At 44.9% G+C, this 23,997-nt stretch overlaps 1 protein-coding gene across 1 annotated transcript in view; it reads left to right on the top strand.

Moving 5' to 3' along the window:
* Positions 1 to 23,997, top strand: part of Kcnj6 (potassium inwardly rectifying channel subfamily J member 6) — a 228,167-nt gene that overhangs the window by 38,745 nt on the left and 165,425 nt on the right. The window contains 1 exon segment of the mRNA XM_034514720.2: positions 18,348 to 18,396. Within this exon segment, the coding sequence (XP_034370611.1) occupies positions 18,366 to 18,396 (31 nt within the window). The 5' untranslated portion in view covers positions 18,348 to 18,365.

Raw genomic sequence — 23,997 nt, 5'->3', positions numbered from 1 at the left:
ATAATTGTGCATATATGTACATGTATATTATATATATGTATGTGTTTTTATATTATGTGGTTTACCTGCATGTATACACGCATACCACATGTATGCTCAGTGCTCACAGAGGTTAGAAGAGGCCACTGGATCCCTTGGAACTTGAGTTACAGTCAGGTTGTAAGCCATCAAGCAAGTATTGGGAACCTAACCCAGGTCTTCTATAAGAGCAGCATGTGCTAAGCCATATATTTTATTAGCATATATTAATTCCACAAGGCAATGGTTTCATTAAGGTATTTCCATGTAACAGACTTTGATCCTGTTCTCTATCCTCTTTCAGCCCCCCATTCTCTCCCTTTACCTGCTTAGCCCTCCCCCCTTTTACTCCCGTGTTCTTTTGTGTCCAGGAGAGCATGCCACACTGGTCTGTGACTGTCTGCTTAGTTTATGTACTGTGAAGATCTCCAGTTCTACCTGTCTTGCTGCAAATGATGCTTGTCCTTTAAGGCTAAATAAAGCCCCATGTATGCTCAACCATGATCTCCTTCCAGTCATCCACATGGGGACGCAGCCTCAGCTGGGTAACACTCGTGTGTGGTATCTGTTGTGTGCTGCCTCTGTTTCCCTCGGGTGTACACTCACAAGTGGTACATCCGAATCATGGCAGATCTTTCCTCTCTTTAGAGGAACTCCCATCTACAGGGAGTACAGGGTTTGTGCCCGTTAGTTTTGATATAAACTTGACATTAACTAGACTCAAGTAGGGGGAGGAAGCTTCCCTGAGGAACCCTATCAAACTGGCTGTCGGCTTGTCTGTGGACATTTTCTTTGTCATAGACTAATGTAGGAGGGTGCAGCCCCCGTGGTGGTGACACCCTTGGTAGTTGCTCTTCCAGGTGTTTGTCACAGCCGGAAAACAAACAGGCCAGGGCTGCACCAGTCACAACCACAGAGCAAAGGGGCTCCTTCTCCTCTGCAACCTCACCAGCATTGGCTATTTAGTTTTTATTTTCACTTTCCTAATGATAGTCTTGCTGACATGGCTGAAACCAATCTCAGGGTAAGCTTGTTGAGGTCTGTTTGTCTGTTTGCTTGTTTTCAGTAGTGCTGGGAATCGTACTGAAGCCTCGTGCACACTAGGCAAGCATTCTACCACTGAGTTCTCCCTGTAGCTCTGACTTCCCCCGATGCTATGGATGGTGAACACTTTTCCTGTATTGTTGCTCCCTTACCTGTCCTCATTCCCCTGGTCCCGTATTCATCAGGTCTTCTCTCTTCTCTAACAAAACCCAGTAAGGTCTTCCTTGTTTTCATTTCAGCATTTCACTTGAGTTTCTGCCTTTATCTTCCCAGTCATGTTTCAGCTTCTAGGTTTTTATTGTTGCTTTGTTTTGCTTTGCACTATTTTAAATAGGTTGAGGGATGGTTCTTCATTAATGATGGCATTTCTTCCCTTGTTAGCAATCTGTGAGACCTGAGACTAACCAGAGAAGGCAGAGAAGACCTGAGAATAGCTAGGGAGGGCTGAGGAGACCTGAGAATAACTAGGGAGGGCTGAGGAGACCTGAGACTAACCAAGGAGGAAAGAGGACACAGCTCAGCAAGGGAAGCCTGAGGACCTGAGTTCAGATCTCTGGAACTCATGTAAAGTCAGACTCAGGAGTATGTGTCTGAGGAGACTCCTCATTCATGAGCCACTGGCCTGTGTCTGATATATGCAGATGTGCACACCAGGGGTGTGCCCAAAGTTTGGGGAGACCATGGCCAGCCAAATCCGCCACAGACTTCTGGGCCTGAGCATATTTGTGACCAGGTGCCTTCATCATAGACCTCATGATGCTTGAAGCCTGGGCCTTCCCACGTCCCTTTCCCTGGTGTGTAGGCCCTTCCCCAGTTCCGTCCCAGTGAAGGTTGTGTGCTGGGGAGGTGCTCAGCCAGTAAAGAGGTCCTGAGTTCAAACCCTAAAAACCATATAAAAAGTTGGGCATGATAACATGTGCTCGTAATCCAGCAATGGAATAGCACGAAGGAAAATGGAGACAGACAGATTCCTGGAACTCACGAGCTAGCCTGGCCTATGTATTAAACTTCTAGACCAGTGAGATTCCCTGTCTCAAAAGAAAAGTGGAAAGTGCCTAAGAAATAATGCCTGAGATTGTCCTCTGACCTCCATACATGCACACACACACACACACACACACACGTACATACACACATGCATGCATGCACACATATATTACACACACAGATGCACATGTACACACAGAGATGCACATATACACACAAGAACAAACACAGACATACACGTGCACACATACACACATGTATGTGCATGTGTACACACATATACACATGCATGCACACAGATAATTATACATATATATACATATGCACACCTACACGTGTATGCACAAATGTACACATGCACACACATATGCACACATGTAACATGTACACATGTAAACACATGCACAAATGTACACTCATCACACGCATACACGCGCACACGCACATACACACACACACACTTCCTTTCTTTGCCTCACTATCCTACAGTAAGATGACTCCATAGTGAGTGGTTTGAAGTAATGCATACTTCTGCTTCTGCCCTCGGAAGTTCTGATGGAACTTCAATGCATCTCAGCATTCCACGAGGGGCACAGGCCATGAGTTCACAGAATGTGGGCTGTGGTTCCACCCTGCACCTACCTATCCAGAGTGTTAAACAGAGCACCATGACACCACCAGAGGACCTACAATCAAAAGAAACCAAGCAACTAGTGTTTTCCTCTAAATCTCCACCCTGAACACAAGTCACCCAGGTAAGAGAAGGTGTTCATAATTTCCAAAACAACTTCCCCAACTCTCTACAGTAGAAGGCCACAGTGTACATGGTGATGGATGTTTTACCGAGATGCCCTGTAGTTCACAAATGCCAGCTTGCATGCTCTTTCCTTCTCCCCCTCTTCCTTCTCCACCCCCTGCATTTGAGTTATTTCTAGATGTCAGGGTGTGTTCCCCACAAGAGCTTGAGTGCATATCTCTTGAGACAGAGATATCCCTTCTCCACACTGTTCAGAAGAACACCTGGTCCCCAGCCTTGAATTGCTTGTCTATATAAAGACAGAACTAGAAACAGAGATCCTGGCTTTGCCTAAAGCCAGAAGCATAAAATCATAGCAATCTACACAAGAGAACAATCCACAGGGAGAGGGCAAGAAAGGTAACTGCAGAGAGTCCAGATGTGGGATCCTGGCCACCAGAAGGAAGTGGAAGGGGTTGAACTGGCTACCTCCTCAGGTATGTCAGTCCCAGCCCATGGCATGATCAACCCCAGAAAAGCATATGGCGTAACCGATGTGATGCTCTTAAGACAAGTTCTGTGATTTTTAGAGTTCAGAGATCCCAGAGAGTGGCCAGAAAGTCCTCCTGTCCACCCCCATGCCTCTGTCCATGACTACATGACCGACAGTAAAGCAAGTGCCATCTGCCTCTGTTCCTAGTTCTGTAGAGCACAGAGCCTTAGGAAGGAATCTCTGCCTTGGGCTCCCTGGATTCTGCTTCATTCCCCTTCTCTTCTGCCTTCTGCTGTCCTTGGGGACAGGAGTTGAACAGCTGCTGCCCTGCAGAGACAGAGGCCCCCGGCTGTGCTTGTCCAATGGCCCACCTTACAACTCATGATGGGGGTCATTTTTCCTTTCCACTATGTATGTATCCAAACATCAGAGGCCCTGGGATTGTCCACAAGGAGGCTATTATGGGTAGTATGTGGTTTTGATAGAATCACCACATTTGGCAGAACAGGGTTCCATGGTTCAGCAGTACCGAGGATCTCGTGAATACAGCAGGCTTATGCAACGGCTGGTCCACGGGGAGAGAGGCTGCCCAGCAGATGCAGCCGCCCTGACTTCTGCCTTATGAATTGGAAGTTTGTTGTTGGATTTCAGGTCTCATAAGGAAAGCTATTTTTCTGCTCCATTTAATTGTGTGTTTATTTGGGTTCGGGGAACTGTTTAAACACCATCCATGATGAAAACCCATCTTTAGTAATATAGAATCAGACCATCCTCTGATTTTATATAGAAAGGTTCCAGGGACAGTCAAACAAGGTGGGGGTCATGAAATTCTCCACAAGGAGAGAGAAGATTCCACAAGGCTTCAGATGATTCAAAGTCTAGTCCTCACATTCCCTTAGAGCTCTGGGTGAGAAAAGACATGTCCCACTCTAAAGTCTTCTGTTTGAGTCTTCAAGTGAAGCTGACCAAACTCAGGGAGATGGAGAGGGGCAGAACACAAAGTGGAACAGATAAGGGGAGAGCACAGAAGGAAGAGGGAAAATACACATTTTGGATTTTTCAGTTTATGATCCAAAACTAGCTCTATTATGCGCCCTTTACGTTGGCTGATATTTGTAATATATCCCTTCATGCAGAAGCACTTGAAAAGAAGGTGCATGCTGCTGCAGTTGGACGAATGTCTGGCCACCACCAACTACATCCTGTTAGCTGGGAAAACTGCTGAGTCACTGTGGTGCCATGGCTGGTGTTCTCTCTAATGGCTCCAGCCACGGTTAAAAGGAACGTGTTGATGCTTTCAGTTACACTTAGGAATTTTTCTACTTCTGCTCATTATCAGGCTTTGCTTACGTATATGATGCTTCTGCTGTTGGACTGTCGTCATCCACTGTGATTTATGCTTCCTTGGTTGACAGAGCCTCTGATCTTACTAACATTTCTCGTTGAGTTGTGTCTGCTCTGCTCTGCTCTGCTCTGCTCTGCTCTGCTCTGCTCTGCTCTGCTCTGCTCTGCTCTGCTCTGCTCTGCTCTGCTCTGCTCTGCTTTCCATGATAGCTCGTCATGCCTATTTCACCTTGTTCATGGTCTTTTGGAGGTTTTTTTGTTTGTTTGTTTTGTTTTATTTTGGGTTTCTGTTTTTTGTTTGTTTGTTTGTTTGTTTTTTGTTTTTTGGTTTTTTTTTTTTTTTTTTTTTTTATTTGGGTTTTCTCTGTATAGCCCTGTCTGCACTGAAACTTGCTCTGTAGACCAGGCTGTCCTAGAACTCAGAGATCCACCTGACTCTGCCTCCCATATGGGCCTGATGTGTTGATAAATCCTCTTCATTTTCTTTATCTCTGCTGATCAAACCTAGTAACTTCTATCATCAAGGTCACTGTCTCTGTGTTCTGTCGTATCCATTAAGTCTTTTATTTAGTTACTTCAGTTTTCAATTTCAATTTTTCTATTCAGTGCTTGATCTAGCCTCTAATGCCCCCCAAGACCCACTTTGTCTTCCTTGTGACTTTTTTTCATCACATCGTTTGATCATGCCCATAGTTGTCTCGAAATGATGTGCCTTAAACCCTCTCTCTGATGAGTCTAAAAGCCATGTCACAGCACTGTCTAAATTTTGTCTTTTCTCACCCAATTTGAGCTTCCTGACTCTTGGTGTCAGAAGTGATCCTTTTTTCTGTTGAAACCTAGACATTTCAAGTGTTGTAAGATTCTGTGTCTCATTTCACGTCCAAGCTGTAATAGTTCTACTTTAAAACCACTCTGGTGGGTTTCAGAGGGCATCACCTCACTGGTCCCTTCGAGCCATCATCTCTTAACGGTAGACCTTCATCAGGGCTGGCTGGGAACAAGGTCAGGCACATTGCTGGGCCTCCAGGGTGTCGTGTGAACTGAGGCATGAAGGATATCTGGTTGTCTCTTTCCATTTGGTCTCCATCGACCCTCTGTGAATAGGGCTTGGCTGTGGTTGAATAGGGTTAAGTCATGGTAAATGTCCCAAGTCTACCCAATCTTAACACCACCTCATTGTGGACAGGCAAAGTCAACTTCTCGTGTCAAATCCGAGTAGATGTCCAGACTCCAGAACTCATCCCAGAGGAGTCTCCCTAACCTTTGCAAGATGGAAATCTAGACTTGACAGTCTGCCCTTCAGAGGCTGGCAAGGGTAGAGGTCTACCCTCCCTGTTTTGCCTTGGCTTTTAACATGGGTTCTGCTATTTTCTTTCCTAGCCAGAGTTAGAGAAATTATTAGAAAAATGCTTTGTTTTAAATGTCTGCTTTCTTGATCATTTGGCTAGAGACATCAGGGTCTTCTATATCCTGATATGTCTGAGACAATGGTGTCTGTAATGCCAAGTCTTGGGCACACAAAGCAAAGAGAAAACCCAGAGAATCCATGTCCAGTGTCTCAGATCACTGTCTGGCCTGCTTCCTTCCCCTCACCTGTCAGAGCCTTCTTATTATGTTAAAGAACAATGTTCAGAGTTAGGGATATATCTCAGTAAAGTGCTTCCCTTGCAAGCATCAGGATATGAGTATAAATCTCATTAATCCATGCTTCTTTTAAAACAAAAAAGACTCAAGCCTGGAGGATCAGGCTTATGTGCCCAGCTCTGAAGAGGCAGACACTGTCAGGCCCTGTAACTTGTTAGCCAGTCTAGACTACTTTATGAGTTCAGGGTACGAGAGAGACCCTGTCTCAAAAAAGGGTTGATTATACCTGAAGAAAGACAGCCAACTTCTCCCCTGGATTTTACATGTATGAGCATATGTATACCTACATGAATGTATATATACATACACACAAACTAAATAAGTTAAAGACATAACCGTTGTTGAGAGACATAGGGAGAAGTATCTTTCCTTCTTGAATGTTTTAAATCAATTTAAAATTAAGAAATTAATCATAAATAGAAAAAATAGAGAAGCCACAGAGTAATATAAGAGGATTGGGTGATGTTCCCTCATTCTTAGGGATCCCTGCTGCTAAGAACCAATTACTGGGTACTTAGTAATAGAGTCACCTTCCCTCCCTGCCCTCGGCTACCTAACCACAAGATCAGGCTGAAAGCATAGGCAAGGAAGCACAAGAAAATGATACTGTTTCCACCCATGAATTTCCCTCAATCTTCAGCTCCAGTAAATGTTATATTTGCGCCTGAAGAAATTTTCAAAGTATCATTTTGAAAACATTCCTCTGACTGTGGATCTGTCATGGCTAGATGCACCTGCATGGCTGAGAAAATCATACCTTTCTAATCTTCACCTTACTGCATCTGCTCCAAACCCGCTGCCTAGATGATTCCAGTGGCCAGGGCTCCTGTGGCAATCCATCATGGCTTCTGTTCCAATATCCTGGCGATGACTGGCCCCAGAGTGGCCTGGCTGTTATGTTCAACTGGTTTCTCTGTCCACTAAGCATTGGGATAGTTTCAGTTAAGTTTCCCCAATATAAGATAGAATTGAATTTCACCATCAGCTCAATCTCCTCTCAGAAATCTGATCACAACCCTCCAAACACTTGTGTTTTAACAGAGACTTATGCAGGTTGGTCCATGATGGGCCGATGAATGAATGAATGAGTGAGTGAGTGAGTGAATGAATGAATGAATGAAAAACTCTTGTTCACTACTATAACCAACTGGTTTTGAAGGGAAACATGAAAAATCTCTGTCATCAGCACACCTCAGCCCTGTGGGAATTCTGACTCCTTCTTGCCAGTGAGGATGACTGGCAGAAGTGTAAAGACAGACACAATTGAGACATAATTGAGATACCAGGGCATCTGCCTGGTATCTTTGCAGTGGACTTTCTACTACAACACTAGCTGTCGGCAAACCAAGCATTCTGGTGACCTTCATCTGCATCACTTTGGGATCACAGTGATTGCTTAGACCAGGACAGTCTGTGGGCCAGGTGGCTGTTCCCTAAACATCCCTTTTATGCCAAAGGAGGTCACTGTGCTAACCCTTTCACTATCCGCCCTCATCACGTCAACACAATTCCCATCGCCATCTATCTGCAACAAAGTAACTCCACATAAACAAAAGCAAAGAACATCAAGGCTTGCCCTCCTGAAAGTCTCGGGCAGAGAAAGACTGAGTTGATGTGCCAGGTTTCTCCTGGGATTTAACACTGACACTTGAATCCTGAGACATTGGGGAGAGACCCTAGAACATGTACATCTCAGGGCCAGGAGCACCTGTCTGGGGAAAAAGGACAGTGGTGATTATGTCCAGGCTTTCTGGGATCTTCCTGTCTAGGTAACCTCTCTGTCAGGCTCAGGGCCTGCTGTAAAGAAGGCTGCTTGGTGGGGCTTGGGTAATGATGCTCACCCTGGGATTTACCTTGCTGGAGTCTAGGAGGACAGGATGAGCTACTCATCAATATACCAAGAAGCCATCTACCTTGAGGAGATTCCAGGGGCTCATCTGAAGTTTACCAAACACACTGGGATAGTGATCAAGTTTGGTCCCCAGGGAGGATGCCTACAGAGAAGGATCTTTGAGAACTTAGAGTAGGAGATAGCAGTTATGGTACCCAACGATTTCTAAGTCTCAGTTCAAGCCTGTTTCTTTTGGTAGGGTCTCATGCACTCAACACTCATCATATAAACTTCCTAAGGTGGTTCTCTGAACCTGCCCTTCCTGCCACAAACTTGTTCTGGGAGTGAAGACAGGTAAACCCAGTCATGTACACAGCTATGCTTTTACTAACTTCAGCCTCATCCTGAATGTCAGGCTGGGTCTGCTGTGGTGAAACATCCCTTTCCTTCAGAGTATCAGGGCCCATCTGACCAACCAGACAACAGTAATGACATCAAAGCAGACCCAGGAGGGCATTCATATGTTACAGTCCTCACAAAGGATGCAGGATGAGTTCGTTCTTTTTTTTTTTTTTTTTTTTTTTTTATTATTTTTTTTTTTTATGAAGGGCCATGTCACCAAAAGTACCCTGTCTTAGTTAGGGTTTTACTGCTGTCAATAGACACCATGACCAAGGCAAGTCTTATAGAGGACAACATTTAATTGGGGCTGGCTTACAGGTTCAGAGGTTCAGTCCAGTATCATCAAGGTGGGAAGATAGCAGCATCCAGACAGGCATAGTGCAAGAGGAGCTGAGAGTTCTACGTCTTCATCTGGAGGCTCCTAGCAGAATACTGGCTTCCAAGCAGCTAGGACTAGGGTATTAAAGCCCACACCCACAGTGACACACCTACTCCAACAAGGCCACATCTCCTAATAGTGCCACTCCCTGGGCCAAGCATATACAAACCATCACATACCCTGTATGTCTTAACCAGTAAAAGCTTCACCCCTGCCTTCAAATAACCCCCCTCCACATTTTCACCCCAAATCATGAAATTTTGAGGTTTCCTTAGGGGGTCTTTGTACAGTTAAATTTGCTTTAAGTGGTATATAAAATCACAAAACTGTATAGATTCATGTGGTACCATGTGGTGTTTGATATGTGTGTACACTGCGTGATGCTTAAATCAGGGAAAACACATCTATCTCCCCAAACAGTGATCATTTCTTTACATTAAACTTTTGGAATGCTTCCTTCTGGCTTTTGAAATGCAGAGAACATTATGATTATCGACACCCTGCAGCTCAATAGCACATCAGAACTCGCTCCCATCGACAGGTTAGTGGGTCTTTAACTTAGTCCAACGGCAAGAAGAGTCAACTTCCTGTCTGTAATGCTTCATTCATAAACCCCTGTATCATTTGGCATCCAAGAAAGCATTGCATCTCATGTCACCAGCCACTTCCCTTAGCTCATGAAGAGCACCAAGAAGCTCGCCCGGGTTCTGGCCTTGGCTGTCCACCTCTCTGCTTTCCCTCAGTCATGAGCACCACAGTGTTGATTTCCCACCTCAACTTGAGTCTAGGTTTTTGAGCTAGCTCCTTCTGAGCTACCCACTCCCCACCAGGAAGGAGTATCTCAATTCAGAAAATATTCAGGAAATAACTTCATGGTAATCTCTGTTTTATAGTGTTCAATTCTAAATACATATTGTCCCCAGACAGTCATAGCATGCTTGCTAACCATTGCCATTAGTTTTGTATGAGCTGGTGGTTCTTAAATGCTTGCACCTGCATCTCTCAAGACAGACTCACAGCCATATCAATGATGCCATAAGCAAGGAGCACCCATCTGACTGCCTACCTGAGGATGTCCATCATTCCACGTGTCTTCCAGTGACTTGCATATCCTCAAGCCAGAAGAGGAAGGGGGAGGAGCCAGGGGACATCAAAGGAACATTTGCAAACACTCCCCTCCCCCTCAAGACCACAGCAGGAGGCTGGAGGCCCTGTGTTAACCTGGGGATGAGGACCATTTGGAGATAAGAGTTTACAGAATGGCACTACTGCCTCCCACCTTGCAGAAATGTTCCTTTGTGGGCTTGTAATTTGAAAGGGAGATCACAGTTTTCTGGTGAGTGTGAGCACAGTTTAGAAAGATAAAAATATCTGAGATGCAAATGTGATTGGTTCAAAATATATCAGGCTAAGTGAGCCTCTCCTTCATCCTTTAAACCCTGCTTTGGGGTGGTGGCAGGTGAAGAGGGTATGGCATATGCTGGGTACAGCCACCCCTGCCCTGGGGTTGACATTACCCCCCCCCAAGCAGCAGAAGCACCTCCTCCACCTGCTGAAACTCTATTCTATAGATGTCACCTCTTCCCCAACACATGCACACACAAACACACACACACAAATCATAAATTCACACATATGCACACATGCATGCATATACATATCACACACACACCACACACACATACACCACACCCAAATGCATACACACACAAATCATGCAAACATATACATACACACTCATCCATATACACACACATCTCACATACACACTCATCATATCACACACATGCATGCACCTATCACACACACACACACACATCACACACATACAAACACACATACATACACACATGAAAACACATGCATATACACACATGCATTCATAGTCATTCACATGCATACACATATTCACACATAATCATACAAATCACACACACATGCATACATACACACACATCCCACATTTACATATATACACACAACATACAATCACACATAGTTACTATACACACATCACACACATGCATATACATATTACATATACACATACATGTCACACACACATATATACACACATATACACATACTTATACATATGCACACATATCACACATATATATCACACTCATGTGCCTGCATACACACACGCAAACACAGATGCATGTATACATACATTCACACACATACAGATATTATACACACATGCATACACATTCACACACATTCATACACACACACAATCACATAGCAACCACTGAGCCTTTGTTGACTTTCAGGCATGTCAGAGAGAATGCCATCAGACAGAGCATTAAATACTCATTATTCCTTAGATTCAGAGCTCCAGCAGAGTCTGATGCAGCTCCATCAAGACAGGGAGATTTCCTTCAGCATCAGGGATGCATCTGGTTCAAACACACCACATTTCCTCTTAACTCTAACATCTCTATTGTTCCACACAACCTAGAAAAACACTGCAGGAGGCTGCCCTCAGAGCTGGAGGGCCCAGTCCTCCTGAGCAGTACACAGGTCCCAGAACCTGGTGTTTTCTTTTGGTGAGGTGGGTGAGTGACAGGGTCACTCTCCTGGTGAGTCTACCCTGAGGGGACTGGCAGTCTTAGGTCTGGATATGCACAATGCCACAGTCAGTATTTGTTCTCAGATACGAAAGCAGCTACAACCCAAGCTTTTACATGGTATCTAGGGGACACATGGGACCCTAACCCCTCAGTGTTTGTGCCCACAGTCCGGTGTGCTTTATAAAAGGCCTCTAGATGAAGGCATTCACACACCATGAGTCCTCACTTAAACAGAAGATGGTGAATTGTCCACTGCAAGTGACTAAATGGCTAAGAACTGTCAAGCCAAGACACTAGCCTCTCTTCCTCCAGGCTTCCAAACTCCCTCATTCAAATTTGCTTCCTCATACTGTTTCCCTGCCCCAAGCCAGACACACAAGTAAACAGAAATGCTCCTGCGCAAGCCAGTGTAAACTATTCTTGGAACAAGGAAGGTTCCCCCACCCTTGGCTTTCTGTCCATTTGGAAGGAGACACTGAGATGGAAGATGACCTCCAGTGCAAAGACCTTGGCTCCCCATGGAAAGACATTGCCCAGGAAAGTCCCTGGCAAACCGAGGCTTTGTTTGTTCACCTTAAAAGGCCACCAGTAGTCACACTTAGAAGCAAATTGCTGCTGAGTGTGGCATCCCCTTCCCAGGGCTGCAGTGGAGCTTGGATAGGATCCGTGGTCAGCAAGCCAGCACTTTTTTTTTTCTGTATATGTTTTTATCTAGCTCATCTTTGATTTTAAAGAATATTTTTATTAATTCTTAAAGAATTTCAAATCATATATTTTGACCACATTCACCTCAAGCTCGTCTCCTTAACACCTCCAAGATCCACCTCCCTCCCCTCCAGAGACTCCAGTTTGAACTTCCCATAATACTCCTGGTCAAGAGGCCATCCATTGGAGGGTGGCTGACCTACCAGGAGCCATACCTTTAAAGAAAACTGACCCTGCCTTCCCCAGAAGCCATCAACTGTCTGTAGCCCTTTAGTTAGGCGTAGGGGTTCATGGGCCCCTTCCCCTTCCACACAGGAATGTAATACATCAATGCATCTGTCCATTAACACAGCATTCACAAATTAAACTCAAGAAGGATGGTCAGAAAGAGTAGAGAAATTAGAAATGAGATGGCAGCTAATAGAGTTTTTCGGGATTAATTCCGGAGTCAGAAAAGAAGGACACACAGAATCCGGGCTGTCTAGACAGAAGGTATGGCTCTAATCAGGATGGGAAGTAAAGCAGCCGTGGGATACAGGGTTGCAGGTATGGGGCAGTGGGGCAGCCAGCCCTCACTGAAGACAAAGCCTACAGCATCTTTAGCCAGGAAAACAAACTGCAAGCATAACACCTACCCCTTTATTGTAACTACAACCAAATACAGCTTAAAGGGAAAAGGATTTACTTCAGCTCACGGCATCAGGACTGCAGTTCATCAGAGCAGGCAGGTACCTTGGCTGGAGATGTTCCTAGAGGAGCTCCCAGCATGGTTTGTTGGACTGACCTATAACCTCTAGAACCAGTTTATACAGCCCTACATCCACCAGCTAAGCTCACGGCCAACAGGTGCTCAGGATCACAAGCCTGGAGAGGCAAGTTGATATTCAAACTGTAGTGGTGGCTCTTAGTTAGGGTTTTACTGCTGTGAACAGACACCATGACCAAGGCAACTCTTACAAGGACAACATTTAATTGGGGCTGGCTTACAGACTCAGAGGTTCCGTCCATTATCATCAAGTTGGGAGCATGGCAGCATCCAGGCAGGCATGGTGCAGGAGGAGCTGAGAGTTCTACATCTTCATCTGAAGGCTGCTAGCAGAATACTGGCTTCCAAGAAGCTAGAATGAGGGTCTTAAAGCCCACACCCACAGTGACACACCTACTCCAACAAGGCCACACCTACTCCAACAGGGTCACACCTTCTAATAGTGCCACTCCCTGGGCTGAGCATATACAAACCATCATAGTGGCTAAGTCGAGTTTTGTGTTTCAGGGGGAGGGGGTTGTAAGGGGAGCAGGATTTAAAACCAACCTTCAGTGTTGAGGGTGGAAGAAGGGAAGATAGCACTGAGCAGACTGCATCTGGGAAGGTCGGATATGGGCTGAGTGCCTTGCTGGGTAGGGAAGAGAGAGGAAGTGGAATGTTCCCTCTCCTGGCAAGGCCCACTCTCTCCTGGGTTTAGTTTTATCAGCTGCCATCTCTGTGGGGCTTGACTTGATCATTGCTAGCAAAACATCTTCCAGTTTTGCTGGGCTATATTTCAGAATCTCTTCCCAGTAATGCAAATCCAACAACCAGGAAGCCATTTACTATGGAGGGCGCCTTGGCTTAGGATGTAGAATGCTTACTTGGGACCAGGAATGGAATGTGCAGGCTGTATTGGGTCCACATGCCATGTAATTGCAAACATCAACTTTCTGATAATGAGGGAAGGCCATAAGGAGTTTAAAGACATGCAGTGGAGTGACTAAACTACTTACCCCAAAACATATGTCGTGATTTCCACTGTACGTTATGCTATAGATGAGTCAGTCTGAGAGAGCTAAATTTAGGATTTTTACAGACCCCTCCTCTCACGATGTCAGAGCTTCCCTTTAACTACAGATGAAAGGGAGAATGAGTTCCAAGGACCACCCATCAGTAAGACCAAGAGTCCAAACCATGGCAGGCAGCCTTGTAGTGAGAGGAGAAGCAGTCACGCGTCAGAAGACAGATCAACCTGAAGGGAATGCTTAAGGACAGAATGCCCGGAATCTGGGAATCTGCATGTCTGTGTGTTTTAGTTAGGGTTTCTACTGCTCTGAAAATAATAATAATAATAATAATAATAATAATAATAATAATAATAATAATAATAATATCAACAACAACAGAAACAAATCAGAAGCAACGTGAGGAGGAAAGGGTTTATTTTATCTTACAACTTGTAGCTCATTGTCCAGAGAAGTTATGACAGGAACTCAAGGCAGGAGCTGATGTAGGGGCCGTGGAGAAGGACTGGTTACTGGATGTCTCTGCACAGCTTGCTCAGCCTGCTATCTGATTGCACCCAGGACCACCAGCTCAGGGATGTCACTTCCTACAGTGAGCTGGGCCTTCCCACTTACCTTCGTCCCTGAAGACTCTAACCTGTGTCAGGTTGACATAAAACTAGCCAATGCACTGTATTATGTTGGAGGTCTCCCCTCTAGGTCAGGCAGAAGGGAACAGTGATCCAAATGAGGCCTGAGGAATTGGCGCCAGAACATAAAGGAGGGGTACGAACTCGGCAAGCAGAGGGCAGGGAGGGGTCAGATGCCAAAGCAGTGAAATGAAGCCAACCTCAGTGGCTGGAGATTCCTGCAGGCCAAGGTTGAAACTCCCTGAGTCCCTGCCTGCACTGCCACAGCCTGCTCAGGCCCACTCTTCCCGGAAGCTGTCAGGTTGCACACGGAGTATGCATGATCTGAACCAGCAGTGTCATTACAGGTTCCTCTCAGCTGCTGCAGTCGTGCGTGCCCCAGGATACTTGACATGCTGTTTCTTGGTATCTCTAGATAAACTAGGATGGTCTAGGAGTCTTAAATCAAAGCCACTGTTTGCTTTCACTTTTATAAATACAGCCTGTGTGACTTGTTGCCACTCAATCAAGTGCACCTTTCAGAGACAGCTTCCAGAGTGGGAACAGTGCTGTAGTAAGGATGAATAACAGTTTTGCTGACTGTGCTGTGACACCTGAGCCAGCAGGAAACATCTCAAGTGTTAGCCGAGCAGCTGTAATATGCTCAGTGTCCTAAGAGGCTGGCCATTAGGACAAAAATGCCAACCTGTCTCTAAGAACACAAATGTTGATGAGGAGGTAGCATAAGCCAAGAGTTCATGGGTGGTTTTTTTTTTTTTTTTTTTTGGTTTTGTTTTGTTGTTGTTATTGTTTTTTATTTTTCAAGACAGGGTTTCTCTGTGTAGCCCTGGCTGTCCTGGAACTCACTCTGTAGACCAGGCTGGCCTCAAACTCAGAAATCCACTTGCCTCTGCCTCCCAAGTGCTGGGATTAAAGGCATGTGCCACCACCGCCCGGCGAGTTCATGGTTTATAAGCAAGCAATAGCCAAGAAAAAAAAAATGTGTGAAATAGCAAAGCACCATGATACCCCTGTCGTTTTTGTCAAAGCTGGAGGGTAGAGTGTGGATATCACAGGCAAGCTGGCAAGCACAGGAGGGAAGGGGCAGCCTTGAGTCCTAGTGAATACTGCTTCACACCGGATGATGGAGCAAGACCCAGTGCTTGTCGTGACGCTTTATAAAATAGCAAAACACAAGTGAATAAATGATATCAAGAAGGAATACATCCTTATAAATAAATTAAATGAACATTTTCTGCCCCCCAGGATGAAAGCCACAACATCACTAAATTATGATGTAGTCTTTTACTGACTGGGAAAATGTGTGCCTAATGTTCAAGGCTTGGTGGCTAAAAGCATCAGGTAGGTCGTGCTGATATTTAGCAGACTGTTTTCCACGTCAGTAAAGAGGCATAGATACAGAAGTGGGGATCGAGGATCAGGGATATGGCCCAGTGGGTAAAGCCCAACACAGTAATCCCAGCATTCTAAAGGAAGGGTGAGGGGTGGAGTCAGGAGAATCTCTGGAGGTTCATCAGCCAGTTTCCCTGGGGATGCTGCAGTGAGTGACAGAGAGAATTTGTCTCAAACAAAGTGAGGGCTTCCACTTGAGGTTCTCTCCCAACTTTCACATGCCCTGCAGGGTGCATACCTTCCCATACACACACACAAGCCTATCTACACACATACATGCTCATATAAAACACATTACAATACACACACACACAAACCTATACACACACCCACAAGCCTATCCACACACATACATGCCCATATAAAAACACATTCCAATACACATACACAAACCTGTACACACACACAAGCCTATCCACACACATACATGCCCATATAAACACACATTCCAATACACATGCATACATACACACAAACCTGTACACACACACACATGCCCCCCAACATGCCCATACACACACACACATGCCCCCCACACATGCCCCCCACACATGCCCATACACACACACAAGCCTGTATGTGGGGAGCCGACAGAAGGTGGCTATCATCCATGCAGCCATCTTGAGCCATATACCCTGACAAGAGACTTGATTACAACAGCCTACAACAGCTGAGCACACTCTGATAACATCTTATTTTAGATACCCAGGATCTTCCCTTGGGTGTGTAAGACTTAAAGGTGTGTGACTTAAGGGCGTGACTTAGAGATCAGATTTAGAGACAAGACCTAAGGGCATGACTTAAAGGTGTGACTTAAAGGAGTGGCTTAGAAGTGAGACATATAAAAGGTGAGAAGCAGACAGAAGAAATTATTATTATTAGGCATTAGGCATTAGACAGTAGGCACTTGAGACTTGAGACAGACAACTATTGTTAGGCATTTAGCACTTGGAGGAGAACTTGGAACTGGAAACTTGGAACTTGAAGGCACTAGGGACTAGGAACTCAAGACTTGGGACTTAGACTAAGAAGAGAGACTGAAGAATAAACGGATTGAATCACACACTGTCTGGTCTCCATTCCTCACGGCTGTCCTCACTCTCTTGCTGAACCCCGACCCTCAGACTGGAGCAATGTGGGGCAGCTTTGGCAACATTTTTGTCTCTAAATCTGATCTCTAAGTCATGCCCTTAAGTCACACACCTTTAAGTCTCACACACCCAAGGGAAGATCCTGGGTATCTAAAACAAGATGTTATCAGAGTGTGCTCAGCTGTTGTAAGCTGTTGTAATCAAGTCTCTTGTCAGGGTATATGGCTCAAGATTTCTGCACAGATGATAGCTGCCTTCTGTTGGCTCCCTACATCTGTATACACACACACAAGCCTATCCACACACATACATGCCCATATAAAAACACATTCCAATACACACACACAAACCTGTACACACACACACATGCCCCCCCACATGCCCATACACAGACACACACACACACACCCATACACACACATAACCATCCATCCATACCTGTTGATAGGGACTAGAACATGATCACTAGTGTTCCTGTGACTATGTCCAGGCATGGATTACAGTAGCCTTTGATATTTCGTGGTGAAAACGTCCTAGCCTCAGAATCAGACAGACATGTCTACAGAGGACTGAAATCAATGTCACTCAGTGTTGACTTACTGTTCATGTTAGGAACTGAAGATGTAAAGGAAACCCAAAGTCATTTGAAGAAATAGGCAAGATCATCTCTGGAAAGGGACTGTTATTCTCAACAGCCCCAAAGATTTTTTTTTTTTTTTTAATTAGGACAGAGTTGGTCTCTGGATGGATTAGCTTGACTCTAGGACTCGGTGGGTTATAACCTACATCTGGTTGAAACAAAATGTTTTCAGCTCAAAATAGGTAAGGTTAGAGAACAATCAAACAAACACAACGACTTTTGGAAAACTCCAAGGGAATGGAAAAAGTAAGACAGAGGAGGATGTATAAAATCTATCTAGTCTTTTGGGAACTAAATGACTACAAAAATATCAGCTCTAAAAATACTGAAAAAGAAAAAATAAAAAGGATTCTATGAGGGAAAATAAAGAACAAAAATTTGGCATATGGATGTCAAAACTCCAGTGTCAAAAAGGTTTTGAAAACTGGTCGTGCGTCACCAATTATATATATCCAAGATCAGTGTGACAGTCGCTCACTGCCAAGAGCAATGGGGCGGTTTTTAATGCTCTAAAAAATCCTCTTTTCCGTAACTCTCTGGTAACAGTGTTGCAATATAACTGACCTAGGAAAAAGAAAGCAAGAGAGGCAGCTGCCACTGGCATGTTCATGTCTAAGACACATTGTATATAATTGTTTTCTCTCTCCCCCACCCCCACCCCAGGAAAAGCACAAAGAAGAAATGACGATGGCTAAGTTAACTGAATCCATGAGTGAGTACCTTGAAATTTATTACTTATTTTTGGTTTTGAATGGAGAAATGCAAAATCATGCTAAGACCAAACCCTGTTGTGACATAAAATAAGCTTTAAGCTTATTTTTAATTCCTGGGAAAGCAAAGGTCTGTCTGCTTTATTGTATGGCATTCTATCAGGATTGTTTTATGCAATACTCAAAATTTAACTTGTTTGGGATCAAGTTTTCAGACTAAAAATGTTGCCTAAGCATGGAGCTAAAGAATAGAAATGGATTTGTTTTGTGTTACTGCTTTTGGAGTTGGGAATCCACGATAATTTTAGCCTGACTTGTCAGAGATTTTACCCAAGTTGGATGAAGTTTTAAGTGTGCCTAACCCATGGACTGGATCGTATAAAAAGGAGGAAGGAATGCTGAGTCATGATTAAAGCAATCGGGTATTGTTCAGTTTCCCTGAGTCAGGGTTAAATTGATTGGGTATCATTCAGTTTCCCTGAGTCATGGTTAAATCAGATATCATCCAGAGTTTCCCTAACTCAGGAATAAACCAATCTGGTATCATCCAGAGCTTTCCAACAGACAAAAGAAGAGTCCATAACGTGTAAGTAACTTGCAGCGGTTTCCATTCTGAATAGATCTGTGTTTTAATGCCCTAAGCTCTTAAGCTAAATGAATGGAATCCACAAAGCATCTTCAGGAAGGGAGGGGAAATAATTACAATAGATCACTCCAAAGATGACAAGAGCAATTTCCTCTGTTGACATTTAATATTAAAGACTATAAAGAGAAGGGATAAGCCAACTCTTTTTTCTTTTGAAAATGTACATCGCTCCTGATAACAGCTTCCGTGCAGATGGTTCCAGAAGGACTGCAAACACTTGTGCATATCGTCGGGGTTTTTATTCCTTTGATGGTGTGACTGCTGAGTTGAATATTCCTCTATGGCAAAGTGTCTTGTCCTTGGATGGTTTGGGTCCTGGGACCCTCACTAGGGACAGGCATGTGGTCATAGCAAAGCTGAGCATGGGTAGGTTCTGCCCACTCTGATGGAAGAGCCACCAAGCCCTGGAAGCTCTGCACACTCCTTATCTATGGTTAACAGGAAAGCAGGATTCTTGTGTGTAGCTGGCCGAGGGTGAGGATTTAGCGCTTCTCTGCCATCGTTAGGGTGTAAACATGGTGGGGGGAGGCTAAGGTGGACTTTTTCCACACACTGTCAGCATTGACACTTGGATCACAGGAGGACTTTGCGAACCCTCCAGGAAAAGCTATGCCTCTTCTCATGGTGGTACTCATGTCAACAATACATAATCAAAAACCTCAACACTCATCACCTTCCATTCCTAGATGAGATGCCGTAAAAATGTCATTGTTGTTGAGTTCTTTTAGCTTGTGACCCCCAAACCTCCACATGAGTTCAAATAAGTCTAACCTTAGGCCAATGTCATCCATCATGTAACCACGGACTGTGTGACTGGGAGCAGAAGAGGCACAAGCCTCCCTGGATTCTTCCCCTCTTCATTTCTGTGTCATTCTCTGCCCTGCCCCCTCCCACCCTGCCCCATCCTGCTCTACCTATGGTTTTACATATATTTAAAGTGTTTCCCTCTTGATTGCAAGCACCACAAACTGGGTCTTTATAATTAAAAGCCTCTCCAAGCCCTGCAGCCTGTGCTCCTGTCAGGTCATTGTGAAACAAAGTAACACAGCTTTCACAATGTGTTACAAATACAGAGAGTGGCCACTCCTTCGCTAACCACAGCTAAAAAGCTAAATCCTAATCTCTGCATCTTAAAGACCAGTGTAAATGACCCACACATCATCATCATCACCATCACCACCATCATCATGGTCATCACCATCACTATTGTCATCATCACTATTTCACCATCACCATCCTCTTCCTCCTTCTGGTCAGTCCTCAAAGCCCTTATCCTCCTCCCTCCTGTTTCATTTCTCCTTTGTTGTTTTCTTCTTCATCCCCCTTCTCACTCTATAGCCCAGGCTGGCCCATAACTCACAGAGGTCATCCTACCTCAGCCTCAGGCCTGTGAGTGCTTATAGACAGGAGCTGCTGTGTTCCACTCCATGGTTCCTCTGAGTCACTGCTTAGAATTTAGCACTACTGCCTGCAAGTGTGAATTCTGTCTCCAGTGTGTGAATGAATTCAACCAGAGAGTGTGAAACATGGTTGTGAGGCTAGACCTTCCTTACAGAGCCTGTAACACAAGTTGTGAGGCTAGACCTTTCTTACAAAGTCTGTGAGAAACTTGCTTCTGGTGCAGTTTATACTGTTTTAATTCTCCTGGTGAATTGTAAAGGACACCACACAGTCTGGGTCACTATGATCACAGTGTCTTAATTCTCCTGCCATGTGTCAGATGCAGGATCCTCTCTTGGCTGTCATGGGGTTGGCGCAAAGTTTCAGATTTGTCTTCTGTTTTTCTAATGACTGTGGATCCCCTGCATCAGAAAAACATCAGATTCTGAATTCTCAAGAGGAGAACAGCCATTCTGAATTGCTGTGTCTTAGAGGAAACCACAACTATGTCTAGTGAGTGAGGGAATTTAAGGCTTAAGGAAAGAGTTTATAAACACACCCTAAGGCAGCAGTTCCTGGTTCTCAGAGACATGTGCAGCCTTAGGAAGCCAGGCACACTCAGATTCCGAGAAACAGAATTATGAGTTCACAAAGAAGCATGATATTAAAATTAAATCTATGAATCATGAGATATACAAGCGGATATTGACTCTGCAAAAAAGACTGATAAGCAGACAGGAGCATGATCATTGACAGGAAGTTCGAATCAGGAAACTGAGGCAAGAAAGACCAGTTACCTCCATAAAATGAATGGAACATCTCATCCATGGCCACTAAGGACAGGGACACAAACAGAACATGGATGCCCGGGACACAAACAGATTCAGAACCACAGATGCCCAGGATAAGAACAAAACACAGATGCCCAAAACCACAGATGCCCGGGATGTGAACAGAACCACAGATGCCCAGGACAAGGAGAGAACACAGATGCCCTGGACACCTTGCTCTGACACAGGCTCAGAGCCAGTGAACGCTTCACCCCACAACCGCCAAGCAGAACCATCTGCTCACCAGACACTTCTTTTTTGTCACTAGAAGTCCAATGCACTATCCATTACACCACAGAGCCACCTCAGACATCTCTGTTGGACTGATGGCAAAGCACACCACTGTATATCTAAGCGTGGTCCAAGTAGCAGCAACGTGGCCTCCCCTCCGCTTTCCCACCCCACACTGCCAACCTCGAAAAACTCGTCCCTGAGAAATTAAACTATCAACAGGTTCCAAGGTGCCTGATAAAAAGCACCTATGTTTAATAAGTAGAATATTTAAAATATTTATGTCTCATTTTTTGAAGTGAGGAGACAGAGGAGAGAAAATTAAAACAGGATGAAAGAAAAATGATGTGGAGAAATAGAGAAAGCAAAAACACAGGGAGTTCACATGTTAGAATTCAGAAGAAAAACTGAATCACAGAGAGAAACAGGAAGTCAGCGGAGAAAGGTGTGTGTGTGTGTGTGTGTGTGTGTGTGTGTGTGTGTTTGTACAGTGTGAGGTGACCAGAGAGGGCAGTGAAGTCTAGAATGGAACACAGCACACACAACATAACTGACTGCCTACTTGTGACCTTCCAAAGGCTACTTTTTTTTCTTATTCTGTACATATATTTTCCTTTTTTAATTTTAATTTAATTTTTTTTTACTTATTCACTTTACATCTCACTCACTGCCTCCTCCCAATCACCCCCTCCCACAATCCTTTCCCTATCTCCCTTTCTCTTCTCCTCCGAGTAGGTGGGGCCCCCTGGGTATCCTCCCACCCTGGCACTTCAAGTCTGTGCTAGGCTAGGCACTTCCTCTCCCACTGAGGCCAGACAAGGCATGTTACCTGTACGTGGGATCTGACCAACGGCCACCTTCTAAATAGCCTTTAAAACTGTAACCTCTGTTTGCATCTATGAAATGTATAGTTTTTCCAACTTACTCCACCAGAAACTATTCAGACAATAGAGAGAGGCTGGAGAGATGATTCCGTGGCTAAGATCACTAATAGCTCTTCTCGAGGACCCAGGTTCAATTCCTAGCACCCACACTGCTGCTCACAACCATCAGTAACTCCAGTCCCTAAGGATCCAGTTTCTTCTTCAGCCTCCACAGGCACCTGGCACACATGGTGCGTAGGCATACATGCAGGCGAAACACTTACACACACAAATAATAAAATGTTTTTTAAAAAAATAAAAAAAAAGAGCATGCAGCAATTTCACAGTGGAAGAAGTTACTCTGAGTTTGCCCTTCAGGTACCCAGGACTTTATTCTCCATCCATTGAGCAAAATTGGCCTGAAAGGCAGAGCCCAGTGGTGCTAAATGCTGTCTATAAATAGACAGGCAAAGACTCAAACTGTGCCATCATCAGGGGTGACGCTGGAGAGGCCAAGTCCTGATGTGAGCTCTCAAATCAAGGGCCCGTGGTGACATGCTGGAGGTATGGAGCTGTCCAAACATCCAAGGGTCTTTAGCGTGACTATCAGCACCTGTGTGGGCTGTTCTTTCATAAATGCCCTAGTAGATGGCTTCATGGTCACTGCCTGATGGTGCTTCTCCTGGGTCCCACTTGGGGGCTCATGGGAATGTGTTGGAAAGCCCCAACACATGGGCCCATCTATGGTATGGATTGCTATCAAGATCTGACCTTGTAATGGGGTTGCAAGGGTGAAACAGGCTGGGGACTTGAACTGGCGCCTCCTCCAGCTGCATGAGGTCCCCGTGCAGCCCCTGCTAGTTTCCTTAGACTACACTCTTACCTCCTTCCCCCAACAACCACACACTTACAGGGTTTTGCTGCTTCAGTAGAGTTCTCCCACTGTCGACCCTGACAGTCCTGGAGTTGACCTGCTGCCTTCTGGCCTCAGTCTTGCCTGCCTCTCTCAGGTACACATGCCTTAAGCCGTTCCTTCCCCGGTCTGTGCCCCTTGTGGTCCTCAAGTCATGGATAGGGATTATTCTATCCTGCGTGTGCACACCACCTGGACATCATAATCATAACAGAGACCCTGGGAAAGGGAAGAACCACTCAGTACCTTTGAGAAATAAAAGGCAGAAAAGCAGCCGTATTCTCACTGGCTTTGGAAACTGTACTTGCAGCCAGAAAGAGAGATGCAACCTCCAGAGCCCAGGACCCGCCCTCGAAGGCACTTGGAGGTCTCATCCATAGACTTAAGTAGAGGGAATTCCTACCCTGATTAAAGAGTCAGCTCAAACACAGCTCGGATTTGAACGTTCCTCCTGTCAAATGAAATAAGGAGATGGAACCGATTACAATCACCACACGTTAAATTAGCTCTATTAGAGCAAAGTGCTTTTTAATCATGTATCCTTCAAGGAGCAGCTGGTGTAACTCTGGCATTGTGCTAAGGCAAGAAACTCATTGGGCATGTGCAGCCTTTAGGGAGCTAACACCTACAGTTCTGGAAACGCGTTACAATGGAACCCAACAGGTCAACACAGGTGACAGTCACAGGCTGGCAAGGCTCTTCCCTCAGATCCCAGCATGCTCCTAGATCTGAAGGTCAGC

The sequence above is a fragment of the Arvicanthis niloticus genome, chromosome 12, assembly GCF_011762505.2.
Source record: "Arvicanthis niloticus isolate mArvNil1 chromosome 12, mArvNil1.pat.X, whole genome shotgun sequence".
NCBI classification, from domain to species: Eukaryota; Metazoa; Chordata; class Mammalia; order Rodentia; family Muridae; genus Arvicanthis; species Arvicanthis niloticus.
The sequence above is the reverse complement of the archived record's forward strand: the minus strand, read 5'-3'. Positions and strand labels throughout refer to the sequence as shown.